Source organism: Natrix helvetica, assembly GCF_964273705.1.
Source record: "Natrix helvetica genome assembly, chromosome: 8".
In the NCBI taxonomy this organism is placed as follows: domain Eukaryota; kingdom Metazoa; phylum Chordata; class Lepidosauria; order Squamata; family Natricidae; genus Natrix; species Natrix helvetica.
Window position 1 is genome coordinate 240,032 of NC_138559.1, and position 23,057 is coordinate 263,088.

Sequence of the window (23,057 nt, forward strand, 5' to 3'; positions counted from 1 at the left end):
TCAATTTGTAGTTTCTATTCCAAATTTTTAACCATTTCTCTAATTCTATGTGGTATCTGAAATTCTTTGCCCAAGCAATAATCGTTTCTTTAACTATTACTTCCTCCATTTTATAATTCAGTAAATAATTATATGTATTTTAAATCAATTTTTCATCTGTCCCCATTAAAATTTTATCCAATGCTGTTTGTTCTTTATTGTCCTGGAAATATATTTTTAACTGGTATTTTAAGGGTATTGTTTTAAATTTAATTGATTTTAGGGGTTTTAAAGCCATATTTATATTCTTGCTGTACAGTTCTTTTAATTCTTTCACCTCCTCCATATTGATTTATTTATTCATCTGTTTATCTATTTAATGAATTTTACTGTGGATAATGTATTTGCTGTGTGGACTGTACACCGCCCCGAGTCCCTTTTGGGAGAGGGGGCGGTCTAGAAGTGCAAATAAATAAATAAATAAATAAATAAATTTACACCCCATATTTTAACATCTATTTTGTACCTTGGCTGAATCTGAAAATACGGCCGCCAGGATAAGTCCATCCCTTGACTCTGCAGTTGTTGATCTCTAAGATATCTTTGTAACATCCACTTTCCCCCCAATTTATAAGGTTTGGATCTCTGCCTTCCTATTCAGTGCAATGGTAATGGTGTCATTACTTGGAGGTTGCTCTCTTCTTTTTCTTTTGAACAAACCGTCATCCCTGCCTGCTTTCTAGAGGAGGTTTATGTTTCTTGTGGATCAGTGGCAAGGCTCGTGAACAGTTTGAATCTGATTCAGTCATTGAGCTGAGATGATTGAATCGTATATTTTTCCTATGGGTCAGTCAAAGAAACCTCTGGTTGTCTCATAGCGATCTAAATTGCAAGACTAAAAACACACTGAAACTATTGCCATTTAGTTTCAGACTCTTTCAGAAAGGTTGGGGGCAGCAAATCCACGTGAATGCATCTGCCCACTGAGGCTGGTTGATATTTTCTGAATCTCTTCTTTCACTGAAGGACAATCGGGGGTGCTGGAATCTACTGAGCCCACAACAGAATTATTTTTAGGGTTCTGAATCAATCACCAAAGGGACCCACAAGTCTTTTTTCAGCAGTAATCACAAAATCCTCCCTCCTGTTGCTTGTCACCAAAATCATGATGTATTAGAACTGTTGTCTCATGTCTGAGTTGATCAGTTGAGTTTCATCTGTCATGCCCTGGAGATATGAACAGAAAATCATGGGACCTGGTTCCTTTTTAACATATTTTATTTTATTCAAAAAATTAAAATGCAAATCCAAAAGAAATGAATTTTTTTAAATCAATTAACTGATAGAAAGTCTACAACAGTTCCTTATCTACCACAGATCACCCCAATCAGTATCTCTGATCTGTCCAGATTGGATATCCTCAACTGACTCTTCGTAATAAAACCTTTGCTTAGGATTTTAATTGGAAACTTTCTCAACCATTGAATCTCATGTCCTAAGTTCCTCAATCTCTATTTGAAATATCTCTGGGCCCTCCCAGGAGTCTAAGTTCCTCAGTTTATGGGTTGAATCTGTTAAATGGGAACGAAAGGCGAGCCGAGTCGTGAGGAGAATTAACCAACTTTTATTAACAGGACAGTTCACAGTCAAATACAGGAGAGAATCAATGCAGGGTTCATCTGACAGCTATTTATACGAAGCTGTCAGATGAACCAGCCAATCCCCAAACCAGAGTTTCCCCGCTCTCAGCCAGGTCGCGTCTTAGCCAATCAGACGCGACCTGGCTGTTGCTAGCGCAGATGCCGGCAGACGGAGGGAACTCCCTGACGTCATCTGCCCGGACACAACACTCCTTCCCCCCCAGTGACTGCGCATGTGCAAGCGACGCACAAACGTAGTCACGTAAATATTCTGGGCGGCGCCGGACCCGCCCAGAACGCCTCAGTTCGGCAGGAGGCGTCGGAGAGGAAGGTGGTGTCCGTGGAAGCTCCTCCCGCAAGGGAGTGGAGCTCCGGGCGCCATCTTGGAGGCCCACCCCTGACGGAGGAAAACCAGGCCCAGGTAGGCAGGGCCGAGGGGGCGCGGCCGAAGGCGGGCTTGAGCTGGGCACTTGTTGGTAGGCCTGGCCTGACTCGGGGAAGGCCATTTGGAACCCGGGAGGCTGACGCCTAACGGGCGACACCCCCACAAAAGTGGACGGCCGGGAGGCGGCGTCCAAGGAAGGGGAAGCCCCGGGCAGCTGGACCGGCCGGACGATATCTGGTGGAAGGGCACCAGGGAGCAGAACGTTGGAGGGCTCAGGCGCAGCGACGTTGATGGTCGACCTTGCGGGTGTGTTGTCGCTGGTGCTGGGCAGGCGGCGCCTTAGTTGATCCAGGTGCCGCCGCCATTCGGTCCCATCATGTAGCTGGACCCTGTAAGAACAGGGGCCGGTTATGGCGGTGACGGTGGCAGGCACCCACCTAACTGCCCCTGAGAAAGCCTGAGCCCAAACAGCATCACCCAGGAGGAACGTGCGGGAAGGGGGCCCCAGGTTGCCAGGCTGTTCGCTTGAATAGAGTGGGTGCAACCTATCCAAGGTGGTCCGCAGGCGCCGGCCCATCAGCAGCTCAGCTGGAGACTTCCCGGTCAGGGGGCAAGGAGTGGCATGCTGTACCAAGAGGTAAGCAGCCACCCTTGAAGGCCAGTCAGCCCCATCCATCCTGCCCAACGCCTCCTTGGCCGAGCGGACCGCCCTTTCCGCCCGGCCATTGCTAGCCGGATGGTATGGGGCGACTGGGGCATGGCGGATGCCCTGAGAGGCCAGGAACAGCTGGAACGCGGTGGATGCAAATTGAGGCCCGTTATCAGAGACAACGACGTCCGGCACGCCATGGGTGGCGAAAAGCCTAGTCAGTTCTCTGATCGTGGCCTCGGCTGTGGTGGACCTCATGAGAATGAGCTCCACCCAGCGCGAATATGCATCCACCACCACCATGAAGACCTGGCCTCTGAAGGGGCCCGCGAAATCCACGTGAAGACGGGACCAAGGACCACGAGGCAATTCCCATTCCCTAGGACAGGCAGCCGGTGGCGCCGGTCGGGAATGTTGGCAGGAGGAGCAGCCGGCCACCCAGGCGGCTATCTCGTCATCAATGCGAGGCCACCAGACATAGCTGCGCGCCAGGCATTTCATGCGCACTATGCCCGGGTGGCCCTCATGAAGGCGAGATAGCACCTGATGGCGCAGGCTGGGTGGAATGACCACCCTGTCACCCCACAGGAGGCACCCACTGTGAAGTGACAGCTCCAACTGCCTGGCCCTGAAGGGACGAAGGTGCTCCGGCACCGGACCCTCAGGCCAGCCCCTTTGGACCCAAAGGATGACCTGAGAGAGGTCAGGGTCAGCCCTAGACTTTGAAGCCACCTCTCCGGAAGAGAGTGGCAGAGCCAAATCTGCTATGGCCAAAACCGACAGGCAAGGCACTGTCGGGGGGTCAGCAACGGGCAAGGGGCAGCGGCTAAGGGCATCAGCGTGCCCTAAATGCTTGCCCGGCCGGTAGAGCAGAGTATAGCTGTATGCAGCTAGGAACTCTGTCCACCTGGTCATGCGCGGTGACAGTATGGGAGGGGTCGGCTTGTTACCAGCCAAAAGCCCAAGGAGTGGCTTATGGTCGGTAAACAAAGTAAAGTGCCGACCATAGAGGTAGTCGTGGAACCTTTTAATCCCTGACACTGCAGCCAGAGCCTCCTTGTCGATCTGGCTGTAATTGCGTTCCGCAGAAGTCAGTGTCCGGGAATAAAAGGCTATGGGGGCCTCCGAGCCATTGGGCAGCACATGGCTCAGGACCGCCCCCAAACCCACGGGGGAGGCGTCACAAGCAAGAGTCAAAGGCAGCTTGTCCGAATACTGAACGAGGACTGCCTCTGACGTCAGCAAGTCTTTGACAGCCGCGAACGCATGCGCTTCGCGGCTGCCCCAGCGCCAGGCGGCCGATCGGTCGAGCAACCGATGCAGCGGCTCGGCTAGTGACGCCTTATGCGGCAGAAATGGCGCGTAGAAGTTGAGCAAGCCAAGGAACGCCTGCAGCTCCGTCTTGGAGGCAGGCGTGGGGGCGTTCCTAATGGCTGCTACTTTTGAAGGAGTGGGGTGAATTCCCTGGGCGTCAATTGTGAATCCCAGGAAGTCAACCCGAGGCACAGCAAATGAGCATTTGCTGCGCTTTAACTTTAAACCCGAGCCCCTGAAACGCTCGAGGACCTTCACCAGTACTTCGATGAGGCCCGATCGGCTGCTAGCGGCGATCAGGACGTCATCGAAGTACGGAACCACGCCAGGGAGCCCATGGAGCAGCCGCTCCATGAGGCTCTGGAAGATCCCCGGGGCTACGGAAACGCCGAATTGCAAACGGCGGCAACGGAAAGCTCCACGGTGGGTGACGATGGTCTGCGCAGCCGCCGCCTCGTCATCCACCGGGAGCTGCTGGTAGGCCTGCGCCATATCCAGCTTCGCAAAGATGCAGCCCTGCCCCAAAGAGTGGAGCAAGTGCTGCACCACCGGAACTGGATAGGGGTTCGCTTGGAGGGCAAGGTTGATGGTGGATTTAAAGTCGGCGCAGAGGCGAATGGACCCATCCGCCTTAACTGGGATGACCAAAGGGGTCTCCCACTTGGAGTAATCCACCGGCTCCAAGACTCCCTGCGCGACAAGCTTGTCCAGCTCCGCATCAACCTTTGCCCTTAAAGCGAAAGGCACCCTACGGGCCTTCAGCCTAATGGGGGCAACCTGGGGGTCTAGGTTCAAGGAGATGGGCGTGCCCTTATACGCCCCCAGCTGCCCATCAAACACATCAGAAAATCTGGCAAGGACGTCGGCCACGTCGGGAGGCGTGGCCACTACTTGTCTAATCCCGTGCACTGATAGGCCCAGTGCCGGGAACCAGTCAAGGCCCAGTAGGGCCGGCAAAGGCTTTTCCACTACAAGTAGAGGAAGGCATCCCGAATAGTCCCCATATTCCACCCGCACCAGGTGACAACCCAGGGTAGGAATTAGAGTCCCCTGGTAGTCCCGTAGGGTTGCGTCTGGAGGGGCCAGCTGGGTCTTTGCGACGCCTGGACAGAGGCGGGAGAACTCTGTCCACGACAAAAGGGATCGGGACGACCCCGAGTCCACCTCCATGGTGCAGGGGGAGCCCTCAATGAGGAGCGACGCCTTGATGCGCTCCGCACCTGCACCCGTGTGGAAGGCCAACTCTGCGGGGTTGGCGTTGAAGTCCGCGTCCACGGCGTAGCAGCCTCCGCGCGAAGGCTGCTGCTGCTGCTGCTGCTGCTGTCGTCCAGCACGGCCTCCAGGTCGCTGTTTAACGGCGGCTGTGGTCGGGACGTCCTCTGCCCGCTGAGGCAAGGGGAACTGCGCTCGGCAGACCTGAGCCAAATGTCCCTTCTTCAGGCAGCGGCGGCAAACAGCGTTTTTAAAGGGGCACCCCGAGCGGTCGTGGTTGCCTCCACAGCCAAGGCAAGCGGGCACAGCTTCCCGGGCTCGCTGAGGAGCGCGTCTTCTGGCGGACTGGCCAATGCGCGCCACCGCTCCCTCCTCCGGATAGTCGCTTGGCAAGGGAACTAGTTCGTCTACCAAGCAAGTGCGGCCTGGCGGGGGCGGCAGATTGAACATCTCCGCCATTGACTCGTCGGAGAGTTCAGCCGCCCTTGCTTGCTCGATGGCCCCAGTCAGCGTGATGTCCGCCTGTGACAAGAGCCGCCGGCGGAGGCGCAGGTCTTTTACGCCGCTGACGAACTGTTCCGTCAGATTGCGATCGAGGTCGGCAAACTCGCACCTCATCGCCGCGGTGCGAAGCGACTGGAGGAATTGGCTCACCGACTCCTCCGGCTTCTGAACACAGCGCCGGAAAGCGTAGTGCCTCGCCACCCAGGACGGAGTGGGGGCGTAGTGGCGCTGCAGGCGTTCGGTTAGTGTCGCCCAGTCCAGAGAATGAACGGGCTGTGGGGCGGCTATTGAGCGAGCGGCACTAAACATTGGAGTGCCGCAACAGCTCAAGAAGAAACTGCACTTCTCGTCGTCTGGAGCGTCGCGACGACTGTTGGCTATGAGGTAACATTCGAAGCGCTCCATGAACGCTTCCCACGTCTCGCCGTCGCAGCCAAAAGGCACAAAGGTTGGCATTGCCGACATGATTCCTTCAGGAACGGAGAAAAGCCGGCCAGGAAGCAGGTCACCGGTGCGATGGTGACAAGAAGACACGCTCGGTGGCTTTCGGTGGGTTAGTGGCTGGATCCCACCTTCGTCGCCAGTGTTAAATGGGAACGAAAGGCGAGCCGAGTCGTGAGGAGAATTAACCAACTTTTATTAACAGGACAGTTCACAGTCAAATACAGGAGAGAATCAATGCAGGGTTCATCTGACAGCTATTTATACGAAGCTGTCAGATGAACCAGCCAATCCCCAAACCAGAGTTTCCCCGCTCTCAGCCAGGTCGCGTCTTAGCCAATCAGACGCGACCTGGCTGTTGCTAGCGCAGATGCCGGCAGACGGAGGGAACTCCCTGACGTCATCTGCCCGGACACAACAGAATCTCCCCAAGCTCTGTTCCAACGAGGATCCAACTTTCGAGTAAAATGAGCAACTAGGATCACAGCATTCAAAATGCCTGGAAGGTCCTACATTGCTCCCTGTTCGTTTCACATAAGAAACAATAAAACTGCCAGGATACAGGGATGGATTCCACACTGGCTGAGAGAAACAGCATAAGAATCTCGTTGCTCTGGCTGAGAACCTCTTCCGTCAGAGAAATGCAAGTGTTGGTCAGGAACACAAGGAAGGCCAGTGCAACAGTCTGGAAACAGTGCAGTTTGTCTCTCAGGAGTGACCAGAAGGGATAAAAAGCTTTTCTGAATGCTTCAATTAATGCTTCAAATTCTATTTGTAAGAATTTTAAAGCAAGCAGCAAGCAATAGCTCTTGTGAAACTGAGCTGCTGGCTTCTGTACTACTATACTATAGTTGCATTCTGTTGTCAACTTGCGTGATATGTTGATAAGACTTTCCAGGACTCTGAAGCTGAGGCAGGAAGAGCTCAAAAACAACCTTGGAAAGAAAACGGGGGGAGTGTTGAGCTCCTGAAAGTGGACAGTGGAAGTTTGGCATTTGCTTAGTGTACCTTTAACTCTTTTCCTACTTTCAACACAAGGGCTGTTCACTCCTGCAGTGCCGCCTCCTCCTCCTCCTCCTCCTCCTCCTCCTCCTCCTCCTCCTCCTCCTCCTCCTCCTCCTCCTCCTCCTCCTCCTCCTCCTCCTCCTCCTCCTCCTCCTCCTCCTCCTCTTCCAAGCCCAACGACCCTTCCTGGGACTTCCCTGAGATGGCCACGGTTTACAGCCAAGGGTCTCTGAGCAGCAGCTTCTAGCTGTTATCAGTGAAAGTTTTGATGGTGATCATTTGAACCAGGCTTTGGCAAGGGTGCCTGTGGATACGATATCACATGTGACATCCTCATATGACATCCCTAAAATCCCAAATTTAATAAGAAATGTTTTAATTTTTCTTTGATTGGCTGAAATCTTGTGAAATTACACGTAATTGTGATTATGGGGTTCCCTCCTCAGGTTTTGATAAATCTTGTAGATGTTACTTATGAAAACTTATATTTGTTTTATTTATTAGATTGTTATCCCACCTGTATTGCCTTATAAGTAACTCAAGGAGGCAAACATACCGAATGCTCCTTCCTCCTCCTCCTCCTCTTCCTCTTTTCCATACAACAACAACAACAACAACAACAACCACCCTCTGAGTTTGGTTGGGCTGAGAGTGACTTGCCCAAAGTCACCCGGCCTAAGGCAGGACTACAACTCATCCTTTCCTGGTTTCTAGGCTAGCACCTTAATCACTGCGTCTAACATTTTCTTGGAAGTTGTGGTGGCTTCATGAAATGGTGACTGTTGGGGGCAAAAATGGCACCTCCAACACATTTTTGGGCCACCCAGGTTGCTGGATCACAGGCTTGGGGACAAGGTCATTGAAATGGGCTGATTGTCAATTCACAGAGATGTATGCCACTCCGTGTGATCATTTTTAAGATGCTGCCGGTGTTTTTTCTTTCTTTCTAGAAAAGACTAAAAGGAAACAGCCATTTTCAAACTAATTTTCTTTGTCATTTCCTTTCCAGACCGGTTTGGAAAGCAGTTTGGTTGATGGACCCAGAACAGGCCCCATGGAAAAAGAGCCATTCAGCCATGCCGAAGAAGGGAGGTTAAGAGGGACCCTCCCAGCTGGCCTGGCCAATGGCGGAGGGAAAGCAGTTGCTGGAGGAGGGGCCATGCTAATGGATCCGGGCAGGTGGCTTGGCAGCCCGCGCGCCAAGCAGGAAGTCACCTGGGAGAGCACAGCTGCTGCCCTGAGCCAGGGAGGCTCTTCCAGCAATGCCAATTTGGAGGATGCTCAAAACTTAGTGGCTTTCTCAGCCGCAGCCGAGGCTGCCATGTCCTCCCACGGGTTGCCACCTCTCCCATCCCCTTCCACATTAAGCATGCAGCTGTATGAGAAATTCAATGCCGAGATGAGCCGTGAGACAGAGGAGGGTTTGGCGGTGCCTCCTCCCAACAGCTGCCCTGGGATCGAGGATCTGGATGCCCTCAAAGCTGCGCTCACGTTGGCCAAGCAAGGCATGAAACCCCCCAACTGCAACTGTGATGGTCCTGAGTGCCCAGACTACTTGGAATGGCTGGAGAAGAAGATCCAATCAGCCAGCGGAGAAGAGGAGAGCTGCGTTGCCCAGCCCTTCAGCCAAGTTCACCAGCCCCCCTTAGACAGGGGTGCTAACGCCAAGCAGGGGGCGGCTGCAGGCGAGCAGGCGACCCTGTGCCCCCTGGAAGCCCTCCCCCTTTCTCAAAGTGCACTGAACATTGCAAAGGAGAAGAACATTAGTCTCCAGACAGCCATTGCAATCGAAGCCCTCACCCAGCTCTCCACTGTTCTTCCAGAGCCGGCCATGCGGGCCCCTCCCCCTCCCGGGAGCCCCATGCAAAGCCGGGCCTTTGGCTCCAAAGAGCAGCCTCCCCTCCTCTCAGCACACAACCCCAGCATGGTGCTACCCGTGTCTAGTGCTGGAACGTGCCAGAGCCATGCCTCCAGATCTGAGGTGAGTCACCGCTTGGCATCTGCATCACCCTCCTGGCCACAGGGGGTGAAATGTGCTCAGGACGAAGCCCCCTATTGCCTTGACCGCAGCAATGGCCATCTAGAATCTGATGGCCTGTTTCCTACATGCAACTCTACCCCGCTGAAGGCAGAGTTCACTGAGCGACAGAGGGAAGACTCTAAGCCCAAGGCCAGAGACTGGGACCTGCACATCAGCACTTCCCCGGCCTCCTTGGTCAGTGACACCATGGCGGAGCTGGAGCAGCTGCTGGGCAGTTCTAATGGCTGCATGCGATCGGTCTTCAAGCAGCCGGGAGGAATCCCAGGCAAAGCAAGAGTGGCCAAACCAAAGCAGGAGCCCCTCATCCACAAGGATGAAAATGCCCACGCTGGCTGTCACAACTCCCCCTCTTCCAGCCCACAGTTGTCCCAGCTCCTGCAGGAGAGCAGTTTCCACAAGAAAACCCAGAAGGCCCTGCAGCAGCACCTTCACCACAAGCGCAGCCTCTTCCTTGACCAGAACGGGCCTCAGGGAGGGACGCAGGAGTTGCTGCCCCAGTGGTGGGCTCCCAGTGCTCAAGCTCAGCTGCCTCCAAAGCAGCTGGAGAAGCCAGTCAAGGAGAGGAAGAAGAAGAAGGCTGAAAAGAGTGGCCCCGTGAAGCCATTCCGCAAGCAGATCCAAATCAAGAAGTCCAGGCAGAAGGATTCTCAGCCTCTCTTCTTGCCCGTGAGGCAGATCAGCTTGGAGGAGTGTCGTGCAGCTGCCACTCTCAAGTGCCCAAGCAAAGAGCTTCAACCTGAACAGCTCCTCTCTTCCACTCCTACCAAGTATTTGTCTCCCGCTTCAATGGCCACCAGCCTTGCAGAGAAGTCTCCATTGCAGAAGCTACTTGAAAATAGAAGCCCAGCTTCCAACACTCAGGAAACCTGCCATCCTGGCCAGGAGGAAACCCAGCGTTACTTCCCAGAGAATTCTGTCTGTGAAGTTGTGCCCCTAACCAGAAACCCTGTGCTGGGCTCTGCTCCGTGCTCCTCTGCTGTGGCTTGCAGCGGTGGGTGTGAGGAAGCCTTCCACAGCCATTCAACCAACTCAACAGCCCACCCGTTCTTCACCCAGAATCCTACCGCAGTGGATGACAAGCTGGAGGAATTTATCAAAGAGTTTGAGACTGAGTTTGGTGGCAATTTCACCTTTCAGAATCCAGATCTTCCAGCCCCACTGCTTCTCAACGAAGGGCCTCTGCCAGCCCAGCCCCCCTCCCCCCTTCTCCCCCTCCCTTCTCTGAGCCAGCCTCCAGAGCCACCGGGTGGGTTGGGTGTCGCTCTCCAGCCTTCAGCCCAGGAGGGCACACAACCTTTGGCAGACACTCCCAATACGGGTCTCAAAGGCTCCCTCTTACCAGGGGCCGGTCAATCCTTGGAAAACTCCTTTGCCGCTCGGTCCCCGAAACACATAAAGATAGAATCGTCTGGTGCTATTACGGTGGTCTCCACCACCTGCTTTTACTCTGACGAAAACCAAAACCCAGACCCAGCAGCCCTGGAAGGAACTCCAACCAAGAATCAAGAGCCGTTTATGCCAACTCTCAGTGGATTTTTGGAATCTCCCTTGAAATACTTGGACACCCCAACCAAGAGTTTACTGGACACCCCTGCCAAGCGAGCTCAAGCCGAGTTTCCAACTTGTGACTGTGTGGGTAAGTCAAAGACGCTCCCCCCCCGGGCTTTGTAAAAATGAAGGGGAGGTTGGGCTCCCTTTGCAGAGGAGGGAGGATGTGAAGGAAAAGGGGGAGGACGCAGGACACCTTTTGTCCTGCAACCCAGACTGTGAATCCAGCAGGGAGAAAACTTTATAGTCTGAGCAAGTAGGTGAGTGTCGCACCCCCTTGTAGGCGAAAGAGGTTTCTCTTTGCTTCTAAATATGGGCTGCAGAATCCTGCTGTCTGGGAGCAGGTGGTCCCTCCAGCTTTCAGGCCGCTGCTGCAGTCGCCTTGCTTTGTCCACAGAAAGGGCTGCGGTGCCGCTGGCTTCCCCTGAGAATCCCTCTCCTCCTCCTCCTCCTAACCACGTAGGAAGAGCCACCATGGGAGTAGTCATCTGAGGCAGACAACCTGTGGCGCAGGTTAAGGTGATGCTGGGCTCGGGGCCCTGCACGTCTGCTACTAGAAGGGGGGGGGTCCTGCACCTGTCAGGTAGGAAGCCGGAAAGGCCGCTGAAGTGTCACCCAAGGCGAGAGGCCTATCGTTTGTACCAGCTTATTCTCATCTAACTGAGAAGCTGGGGAGCCCATCAACCGCAGAGTCTCTTTTTGGGAGGCGTGAATAGAAACGTATTGCAGATATTGGCAAATAGCTCCTCAGGCAAATATTCAGCCTGAAGAGGCTAAAGAGTCCCGAAACTTGCCATGGCCGAGAGTTCTTCAGAGTTCCTCCAAAGTGCAGGCTGCAGCTTTTCACCCGGGAGTCCGTAGGTCCCGTGGAGCAGAAAGGGGCTTCTTTAGCGTTTATTTAGCACGGTTGGGAGCACACAAGTTAAATGGCTGGTCTGGCTTAGCTGGATGGATGGATGGATGCAGCCTGTGTGTGTATATGAGAGAGAGAGCAAATGAGCACGGGGAGGGACAGCCCTCCCTCCCTCCCTCCCTCCCCCCAGTTTCTTCTACTAGGCCAGGCTTGGAAATGCACAAGGTGTGCTTGTGGGAGTGGGAGAGATGCGGCTGCTTTGGTCCCTGGTTCGGATAATGTACCTCGCACGCTTGCTGCCTGTGAGCGTGTGAGGTCACTGGGAACAAGGGCCATCCTCTCATTTGCAAGTGTTTTTGCACGCTTGGAATAAAAATTAGGGTTGCTTAAGAAGCAGAAGCTGCTCAATGGTGCTTAAAAACAGCTAACCTACAACCAATCACAACTGCAGCTTGTGGAAAGGCGCCTGACCCTCTGGGGGGCCAGCAGTCATTGCAAAGCCTGAGTGAGACGTGACAGTTGGTTCTGTTCTTGCCAGAATCTCTAGTCGCCCAGAGTCACTTGATAGTGAGACGGGCAGGGAAGCATAATACACGGGGCATATGCTTCATATGCATATTCAGCAAGGAGTTTAATGGCTCCTTGTTGAATATGAACAAGGAGTTTAATGGTTTCGTGCTCTGTACCCCTAAAACTCCTAAAAGTTGCCAGGTGAAATGTGTGACATTGAGGCTTTTAAACAAAGTTCCTCTCTCAAAACACAAGGAAGAGTTTGTGATAGCCCAAATGCTGTGATCATTCAGAGATTGAATTAGAACTACTGAACCAGGTTCAAGTCTCCGTTCGGTCACTGAGTTTGATAGGCAGATTGGCCCAGTTACTCTCTTTAAGCAATCCTATCTGACAGGGCGGTGTGAGGATGAAATAAGGGGAGACCTGGTTTTCTGCAAGCCCAGAAGAAAGGCAGTTCATAAACCATTTGCAGTCAGCATCAAAGACAACACATTCCTTGCTTGAGGTATTTGGGGTGGGGTGGGGGGAATGTACCCTCCTTTTAGACTACTAACACATTTAAAAGGCCAGTTTGCTGCTAAAGAGCAGCAGGGAAAGCACACACACACCCCCAACCCTGTACTTCCCCTTGTGTTGTTGCACACTGACGGAGCTGCTACTTAAGAGCAGGTTCCATAAGAAGCATTTCCTGGGCAGGCGGCAGCCTCCCAGCGCAGCCCTTGAACTGATTGCAAACGGCGGGGGCTGCCCCCCATCCCCCCCCGGGGAAGGTCTCTTCCAGCTCTAAGGGATGCAAGATAGAAACAGAGTTTGGGGCAGGACTACTTGCTTCTAACCCTCTGGAATCCATATATAACTGCATCAACAAGGACCTAAAATTTTGCCTAATCCCGATGAAGGAGCCTGGGGGCAGCTTGCAGAGGGACTCTTGGAAAGCAGAGCCATGGGCAAGGGGCAACCTGAAATGTGCCCGATGCCAGTCCCTTGAAATCTGGCAGTGGCGGCTGGAAGCCCTTGGCTACATTGACACCGCCTACTGAATAGCACTTCCTGTTCTATGGAGAGGATTCTGGTTGATCATTGGATGTTGTGCTCTTGTCTTTTTTTCTTTTGAAAAAGGCTTTTTTGTAGATTTTCTCCGATTGGAAGGAGAAGCGATAAAGCAGCCTGACTTGGGGAGTAGCGGAATATGGGTAAACCCCACTCAGAAATCCATGGCTTCCCTGTTTTTCTTTGAGGAGCTCAGCTCTCCATCAGGATTTTCTCCTTCGTCTCAGCTCCGTTGTTCCCATCCTCCCTAGGCCTGGCATCTTTGAGTTCCCTCTCTCTGCTGCCACCTAACCCCTGGCTTTGCCCTTTGCCCACCCGATTCGGTTTGCTAGCTGCCCAGAGTCTCCTGGGCCTCGGCCTCTTGGCTTCTCGAGACGATCTTATTTATGCTGACAGCCACCGCAGGGGCCGATCCCTCTGCTTGCCCTGCCGATCCCTCTGGCGGGAGCTCTTCTCGGATGCTGTTTGCAGGGAGCCTCTTTAGGGGAACTGCTTCACCGCGGGGAACACAGACACCTTTGGAGGAAGCCACCACCCACCAGAACTTGGCAGGGTGAAATGAGCCCCTGCAGTTTTTATGGCAAGATGTTGGAAGTGGTTGGCCATTGCCGCCTTCTTCCAGAGAGAGGATGAGCTCAAAGTCACTCGGTTGGCTTTTGTGCCTAAGATAGGACTGGAACTGACAGCCCAGCACTCTATCCTCAACATTAACGGAGGCCCACAAGCCAGTTACATTTTAACTAGTTGGCGTGTGGCAGACACCCAGTAATTAATAATAATAATAATAATAAGTTTGAATTTATTAGCCGCTCCCTTTCCAAGTAGGACTCGGGGCGGCGTACAATGGGGCATATAAAACACAGAAAATATATAAAACACATAGGCGTACATACAAAACATACATACAGATACACAAACACGGACTCGGAGGAGGTAAACAATTTACATCATATAGACAGTTAAAAGACCCGCATTAAAATACCCCAGTTGTAAAAACCCGATATAAAAATAAGATTTAACGTTTAAAATACAATTTAAAACAGTTAGGAGGAATAAGAATAATTACGATTGAGCCAGGCCAGATAATTGAAAGAGGTGGGTCTTCAGCTGTACACGGAAGGAGCGGAGATCGGAAGTAATCCTGATGTCACGGGGGAGGTCATTCCACAGGGCTGGGCCCACCACAGAGAAGGCTCTGCTCCTGGGTGTCGCCCCCCGGCACTGTTTGGCGGACGGCACCCGGAGAAGTCCCTCTCTGTGTGAGCGAATTGGTCGTAGGGATGTGTGGGGCAGGATGCGATCCTGCATATAACTAGGCCCTGTGCCATGAAGCGCTTTAAAGATCATAATCAAAACCTTGAAACGCACTCGGTAGACCACAGGAAGCCAGTGCAGCTCGCGCAGGAGAGGTGTTACAGGGGAGTACCTAGTCCTCCCCATAATCACCCGCGCGGCCGCGTTCTGGACCAACTGTAGTCTCCGAGTGCATCTCAAGGGAAGCCCCATGTAGAGAGCATTGCAGTAATCCAGGCGAGACGTCACTAGCGCATGGGTGACTGTGCGTAGGGCATCCCGGTCCAATAAGGGGCGCAATTGGCGCAATTGTAGGTTGTTTGGTTTACATTGGTGTGTTGCATTAATCAAGCCACCGTGGCTAGTCAGTTATGATTTACAATGGCAATCAAATGTAGCTTGTTGAACAAACGATACCTTAACTCAGTGTGTGGACCCAGCCGCTCAGGTGATAGACATCATAAGCCAAGCAGTGTGTGAAGCCCCCTCAGGGCCAAGTGTGGTTCCTGTGGATGAAAAGTGGCATCTCACGGCCTTCTTCCAGGGTGGTGCTTGATCTTCCAGCCTAACCTGTAGCTTTGGGCTCCCAGGTCCAGTTGTTTTGCTTCCAAGCACAAATAAGGCCGGTCAAGCAACGACCTTTGCACTGGTTGAATTCTAGAGAAGTTAGACTTTCTTGCTGGTAACCATACAGTTTACCTCAACAAAGTGGCAGACATCTTTTACGCCACAGAATCACATTTGGCTAGAGGATCTGTAGCGTTAATGCAGAACAATGATAATTTGCAGAACAGTTTTTAACAGAGGGAGTCTTAATTGGCAACTAATGGTTTCTCTTGAGCATCAGTTCTTAGATCAACCATTAATTTGCATTTCTCCTAGTTGGGACTTTGGCAAAATGAATGTCAATTCTGCGCATGCCCAAGATGGTGTCCTGTCGCGTTTGAGGAGAGCTTCGGGGAGATGGTTGTCCTTTTTGGGGCTTGCAGGGGATACCCTATCCCATCATTGGTTCCAGGTCCAGCTATGAGAACTTCCTGGGACCTCGGGGATACCCTTGAGCTGCGATGTCCTGCCTTGTAGCCAGAACGTCGTGAGTGAAATGGGGCGGTTGGTGGTGAAAGGAGAATGGAGAGCGTCGGCAGCTGCCGGCGTGGGTGTGGTCAGCGGCTGTGGCCGGACACCCGGCCTGGGGTTTCTGCAGCCGGCGTGGGAGTGCTCAGCGGTAGCGATGGCAGGACACCCGGCCTGGGGTCTCTGCAGCTGCCGCTCCCCATGCCGTGGTGTTATCCTGGTTGCTCCCCCCCCCCTCCACCTTGCTTTTGGACATGATAGATTGGATCAGCGGGGAGTGGCTGAGGCAGCTGGCATGGATATTGACGCCAGCGGAAGATGGCTTCAGTAGTTGATGTGGGTGCGGTTGGAATGGGGGGGTATTTGTTGTGGCCCCCTCCGGTATCACCGCCGTTGCCTGGGCCACCGTACTGTGCCATTTGGCCATTTGACCCCTCCTCCTGTGACACTATGGACTGGGTCAACGGAGTGTGGCCCTGGCGACGGATATGAGCACGGCTGGCGTGGACAGAGCTTGGCTGTTGGAGTCGTTGAAGTTAGAGCAGCCACCACTGCCGCCACTGTCCTCACCGCCGCCATCACTGGTCGCTTCGCCACCTCGCAATCTATCATCTGCTGCGATTTTGACAGCTGGCCGTTACTCTTACATACTGTCCTTAACACCGACCATTTCTATGATGGACACAAGCTTCCCGCTACCCCCTTGAACACTGTTGGCTGCCCCCCCCCCATGGACATGTCATCTCCTCGTTCCATCTCCCCATGATGTCATCCCGTTTGGTTGATGCCACACTCTCCTCTATGTTATACTGCGACAGAACTTTACTCCCTTCGGGAACTCCCCCTTTCCCGGGGATGGCCTTCTTGCTTATCAAGATGCTTCCTTAATGGTGGATCTTGGGATCCCGAGAGGTGGCATGCAAAGAAGAGATTTCTTAGGGGTTTTTTACAGGGGTTTTTAAATCAAATTTTAAGGGGGGGCAGGGGGGTTGATTCAGATGGCTCAGACAGGCTTGGGGGGGAGTCTGCCAGGGCACAGGCCAGAGCTAACTAATGGGCATGGGTGGGAGTGCTGGGAAGGGTTGGGATTCCGGGGGAGACGTTAAGCCATTCCATTGGGGGGTTTACCATCTCCACTGTTTGTGGGGGAGGCAGATATGGTGGGGGCCGAGGGCCAAATTATGTTCGGGGGACGTGGGTTCGCTGTTTAAGAGCGATTGTGCGTTCTGACCCTCATCGCCCTTCTCACACCCCCAGGTGCTCGGGCTTACAGAACCCTGGTCTCCGGCTAGTGTTGCTTAACGCCGGGTCCGTGGTGCATAAGGCTCTTCTCATTTACGACCTCATACAAGAGGGTAGAGTGGACCTGGCCTGCATTACAGAGACCTGGTTAGGCCATGAGGGGGGTGTTCCCCTTAGTGAACTATGCCCATCAGGCTTCCGGGCGTTTCACCAGCCGAGAGCCCAGGGCAGGGGTGGGGGGGGTGGCGGTTGTTATTAGGGAAAGTCTCAGACCTCAGGAGGTCACGATGCCTCAGATAGGCGTGTGTGAGTCCCTTTTTGTGAAATGGGGCCTTTTTGTTACTTACCTGTCTCCCTGCTACCTTTCATTGGCCCTGCCAGAGCTGCTGGATATGTTAGCTGGATTGACGGTTGATTTCCCCAGGCTTATGATCCTGGAAGATTTCAATCTGCTTTCCATTGGAGACACATCCGAGTCAGCTCGGGAGTTCATGGCTTCCAGGATGGCTATGGACCTAACTCAATTAATTCAAGACCCCACCCATAATAGGGGACACACGCTCGACTTGATTTTTGTCTCTGGGCAGTGGATGAATGACCTAGATTTAGGGGATATTTCAACCCTTGTCATGGTCTGATCATTTCCTCATCAGGCTTGACTTCCATACTACTACCCCTCGCCGCAGGGAAGCGGAACTAACTAGATGGTTCCACCCCAGGCGCCTGATGGACCCTGGAAGGTTCCTGATGGAGCTTGGGACTTTTCCTGAATCCCTTGCTCACAACTCGACCGAAGCCCTAGTGGAAGCCTGGGATAGGGCTGCCGCTGGGGCCTTGGATCGCGTTGTGCCTTTGCGGCCTCTGACCCGGTGTCAATCCCGGGTGACTCCCTGGTTTACCGAGGAGCTCCGGGAGATGAAATGCCGGAAAAGAAGCCTAGAGAGTGGTTGGATCTGATTGAACACTAGTAAGAATTCATATTAAATCCTACTTAGTGGCGATAAAAGCGGCAAAACGGCAACATTTTTCCGCTCTTATCGCGTCCGCAGATAACTGCCCAGCCACCCTGTTTAGGGTGACCCGTTCCTTACTTAACCAAGGAACTGGGGAAGACCCCTTGCAGGGTAGGGCTGAAGAATTTGTTCAGTATCTGCAGGATAAAATCGCTCAGATCTGGACAGGCTTGGACTCTGACTGGGTAGATTCGGGCGAGTAGACGGGGATGAATCTTGTGGAGACAATCTGGGATGAGTTTGACCCTGGACCCAAGCCGGCCTGGCCTGTTAATTTTATCTAATTTTTAAAATGTTAGTGTTATATTAATTCGGTTTGTTTCTTGGATTGTTTCTAATTTTCTTTTAAGTTTTGTAATATGTGTCTTTTAATGCTTTATGCTGCCCTGAGTCCTTTGGGAGGAGGGCGGCATATAAATCCAATGAAACAAACAAAACAAACAAAACAATGAGGATTTATGTACTGTGTCCTTTGGACAGCTGGGCATTTGTGGTGGGCTTGGCCTGAGCCAAAACTAGGTCTAATTAACAAACCACCTGAATTTATACTAAGCACAAAGAGGCAAAAAGAGCAAAGTCTGTTAGTAAGTATCCTGCAGAGCAAAAATGGGAGTTCTGGCTCGGATTCTTACAAGATTTGACCGAACACAGGTACGAACCTACTTAAGGACATACCTTGTGGCAATAAAAGCGGCCAAACGTCAACATTGTGCCGCCCTTATTGCATCCGCAGATAACCGCCCTGCCGCCCTGTTTCGGGTGACCCGCTCTCTTCTTTCGCAGAGACCGCGGGAAGCCCCTTTACAGGGCAGGGCAGAGGAATTTGGGAAATATCTGCAGGATAAAATCGCTCAAATCCGGACGGAATGGGTCCCCCTCAGTGGGCTAGGAGGGATGCCCCAGGCGAGTCTTGAGAGACCATTCTGGGAGGAGTTTGACTCGGTTGCCATCGAGGATTTGGACAGGTTACGCGGGCGACTACGAGCCACCACATGTTCATTGGACCCGTGCCCCTCCTGGCTTGTACTGGCATCCTGGGAGGTTACACGAGACTGGCTCTTGGTGCTAGTGAATGCTTCATTGGGCGAGGGGCTCTTACCAGCCGCCTTGGAAGAGGCGGTTGTGAGACCCTTACTCAAGAAGCCTTCCCTGGACCCAACGGAGCTAGCCAATTATCGTCCTGTCTCCAACCTTCCTTTTCTAGCGAAGGTTGTAGAGAGTGTGGTGGCCCAACAGTTCCCACGTCACCTGGAGAAGAATGATTATCTAGACCCGCGCCAGTCTGGCTTCCGACCCAGGCACAGCACAGAGACGGCCTTGGTCGCGTTCGTAGATGATCTCTGGAGGGCCAGGGATAGGGGTTGTTCCTCTATCCTGGTCCTATTAGATCTCTCAGCGGCTTTTGATACCATCGACCATGGTATCCTCCTGCACTGGTTGGAGGGGCTGGGGGTGAGGGGCACCGTTTTACAGTGGTTCTGCTCCTACCTCTCTGACCGGACGCAGCGTGTGTTGGCAGGGGAGCAGAGGTCGTCCCTGAGGCCTCTCACTTGTGGGGTGCCGCAGGGGTCGGTCCTCTCGCCTCTCCTGTTCAACACATATAGGAAACCGCTGGGTGAGATCATCCGTGGTTTTGGGGTGGGATATCATCTGTACGCTGATGACACACAGCTGTACATTTGCACCCCGAACCACCCCAACGAGGCCGTTGAAATGATGTCCCGGTGTTTGGAAGCCTTACGGGTCTGGATGGGTGACAACCGACTCAAACTCAACCCCTCCAAGACGGAGTGGCTGTGGCTTCCGGCCCCCCGGTTCAACCAGCTAATTCCAACACTGGCCATTGGGGGCGAACAACTGGCCCCCATGGAACGGGCGCGCAATTTGGGCGTCTTCCTGGATGCCCGGCTGTCCATGGATGACCATGTGGCAGCCGTGGCGACGGGGGCGTTCCACCAGGTTCGCCTGGTGCGCCAATTGCGCCCCCTATTGGACCGGGATGCCCTTCACACAGTCACTCACGCACTGGTGACGTCCCGCCTAGACTACTGTAATGCTCTCTACATGGGGCTCCCCTTGAGATGCACTCGAAGACTGCAGTTGGTCCAGAACGCGGCCGCGCGGGTGATTATGGGAAGTACGAGATACTCCCATATAACACCTCTCCTGTGCGAGCTGCACTGGCATCCTGTGGTCTATCGGGTGCGTTTCAAGGTGTTGATTACCATCTTCAAAGCGCTCCATGGCACAGGACCTAGTTACCTGCGGGATCGCATCCTGCCCCATACATCCCTACGACCAATTCGCTCGCACAGAGAGGGACTTCTCCGGGTGCCGTCCACTAAGCAGTGCCAGAGGGTGGCGCCCAGGAGTAGGGCCTTCTCTGTGATGGGCCCAGCCCTCTGGAATGACCTCCCCCCGGATATTAGGATTACCACCGACCTTTGCTCCTTCCGTTCAAAACTCAAGACCCACCTTTTTCAACTAGCAGGCCTGGCTCAACCGTAGTTCCATTTTACTCCTCCTGGCAATTTTTAAATTTGTAATTTCCATGGGGTATTTAATTTTAACTTATTTTAATATCTTTATGTTATAATAATGATGTATTGTGTTCTTTATACCTCCTCTGCACAATGTGTAATTTTATATTATGTCTTTTATTTATTGTACGCCGCCCCGAGTCCCTTTGTGGAGAGGGAGCGGCTAACAAATTTAATAAATAAATAAATAAATTTAATAAATAAATAAGTGCTTTTTCAGGAGGCAAGTGGACTGGGTTTTCTTCCTTGAGGAAGTTTTTTCCCCCTTCTTCCTCAAGGGAAAAAATAGTCCAGTTGTCTTTCGAAAATGCACTCTTGAGACAGCTCTGACCTGGATGACTCAGTACCTCCACAGGCGTGGATCAGATTACTTTCTTGGTTCTAAACTTAATCTAGAAAGGAGCAGATGCTTTGCAATTCAGTTTACACCAGTTGTGGAATGAGAGCAGCAGAGCCCAGCATCTCTCAAGGGGCCTTTGAAGTTGTTGGCTGCAAAATGTAAGGCTTTGACATAATCGCCTTCCCTGCCCAGGCAGACCTTTCTTGGCATGGCAAATGCTGTGAAAACCAGCCCTGGTTTTCCACATCAAGGACAGGATAGGCGTACTCCATAGATCTGAATTGCATCATAATAATCTCATTATCCATCCTTTGCATATTCCCCTCCATTTCAACAAATTTTAGATCCGTTTCTTTTGTTTTGGTTTCCAAATCCAAAGCCAGTTGCTCAACCTTTCTGTCCACCTTAAGAACAATTTCTGACAGACTTGTGGTTATGACGTGTAAATTTTTATCGAGCTGGTCGTGCTTTTTTATGGTATCCTGAACCATTTCTTTAACCTCATTAATTTCTTTACCTATAAAAGCAATTTCTTTACCTATGAAGTCCTTCAAATCCTGGAGATTTATTGTAGCACCTGGAGAAGCCACGTTTTGTTCCGTTGCCATAATTAACAAAACACACTTCGTCCCAACTTTCTCACAAAATACTCCTCCAAGTAGATCAGATTGTATAAACTAGCTTTAAAGTAAACTGGCTTAGAGATTGTTAATAGTTATTTCAGCCGTTCCGCCTTTACTGCCCCAGCTATCAGCAAGTAATTAGCTTTCGTTTTCTGTAGGTTTTCAGCTTCTTTTTACTCAGATAGACATAAATCCTTTTCAAGGATTGATTTCTTTTTACTAACACCGGATTTACTTCCTAAAGCTAAGAAAACGAAGATATTCTCCAGGACACTAACGGACCACAGCCCGGTGTGGTTACAAATTGAGTTAGGGAAGAGGCCAAGAAGGTCCTGGAGAGTAAATGAGAATTTATTTAGATATGAAAAAAATGTTGATGAACTTAAAAAACATATGAAGGAATTTTTCAGTTTTAATATGAATAAGGGTACTCCCATTGAAACAGTTTGGGATGCAAGTAAAGCTTACATGCGTGGGGTCCTGATACATATGAACTTTAAACATAAACAAACTAGGCAGAAAAGGAGAATGGAATTGGAAGATGAAATAAAAAATAAGGAACAGTTGCTTATAACAAACCCGAATGACCAGGCGCTCCAGATGGCGCTAAAGCTGTTGAAAGATCAATTTCAGATGCTTATAGCAGAACAAACAGCAACTAACTTACAATTTGCCAAACATAACACTTTTGCTAACGCTAATAAACCTGGTAGGTGGTTGGCTTATACTTTGAGAAGGAATACGAATGATAGAATTATTGATAAAATTGAGTATGGAGGGAAGATGGTATATCAACAAGATCTGATTAAAAAATCATTTGTGGACTATTATACTAAGCTATATATACAGGATAATATACAGAACAAGTCAATAGATGATTTTTTGCAAGGAAAAGGGTTGCTAAAATTTCTGTGCTTCAAAAGGCAAATCTGGAACGTCTGATAACTGCTGACGAGATCACTTTAGTTATAAATCAACTTAAATTAGCTAAGGCTCCAGGGACTGATGGTTTGACTGCAATGTACTACAAAACTTTACAACTGGAAATGATTGAATATCTTACACAATTATTTTGTATATACAACAAGGAGGTAAAATACCCTCCTCATGGAAAGCGGCTTTTATCTCATTGATTCCTAAAGACAAAGAGGGCCCTAAGAAACCAGAGGATTACAGGCCGATATCTCTTCTGAACACAGATTATAAAATATTTGCTAAGGTACTAGCCAATAGATTGATGCCGGTTATTCAAGAGATTATTCATCATGATCAAGCAGGATTTATTGAAGGCAGACATATGAAGGAGAATGTAAGGCAACTCATAGATTTAATTGACTATCTTGATAAAAATAAGCAGATCTCTGCAGTGCTGGTTTTCTTGGATGCAGAGAAGGCCTTCGATCGAGTGAATTGGAACTTTCTAACCAAGACTTTGGAAAAGATGGATATGGGACCACGATTGCGGCAGGTGATTGGAGCAATTTATCAGCAACAAAATGCACAACTTATTATTAATGGAGATTTGTCAACAACTTTCGAGATACAAAAAGGCACAAGACAAGGTTGCCCATTATCCCCATTGTTATTTATTTTAACTTTGGAAGTCTTGTTGAACGCAATTCGGGACTCAAAATCCTTAGATGGCATAGCTATCAGGCAAAAGGAATACAGAACTAGAGCATTCGCCGATGATCTGGTTGTTACCCTTTCACATCCTTTGAAATCGATAATCCAGATGAAAAATATCATAATAGAATTTGGCATGGTGTCTGGGTTTAGACTAAATCAAAACAAAACG

At 51.3% G+C, this 23,057-nt stretch overlaps 1 protein-coding gene across 5 annotated transcripts in view; it reads left to right on the top strand.

Annotated features, from left to right (window-relative positions):
- TET3 (tet methylcytosine dioxygenase 3) overlaps nt 1–23,057 on the top strand; it is a 110,167-nt gene that overhangs the window by 37,936 nt on the left and 49,174 nt on the right. For all 5 annotated transcript variants that reach the window (XM_081961243.1, XM_081961241.1, XM_081961244.1 and 2 more), the window contains exon 2: nt 8,139–10,806. In XM_081961243.1, coding sequence (XP_081817369.1) covers nt 8,184–10,806 — 2,623 coding nt within the window. In that variant the 5' untranslated portion in view covers nt 8,139–8,183. The remainder of the gene's footprint in view (nt 1–8,138; nt 10,807–23,057) is intronic.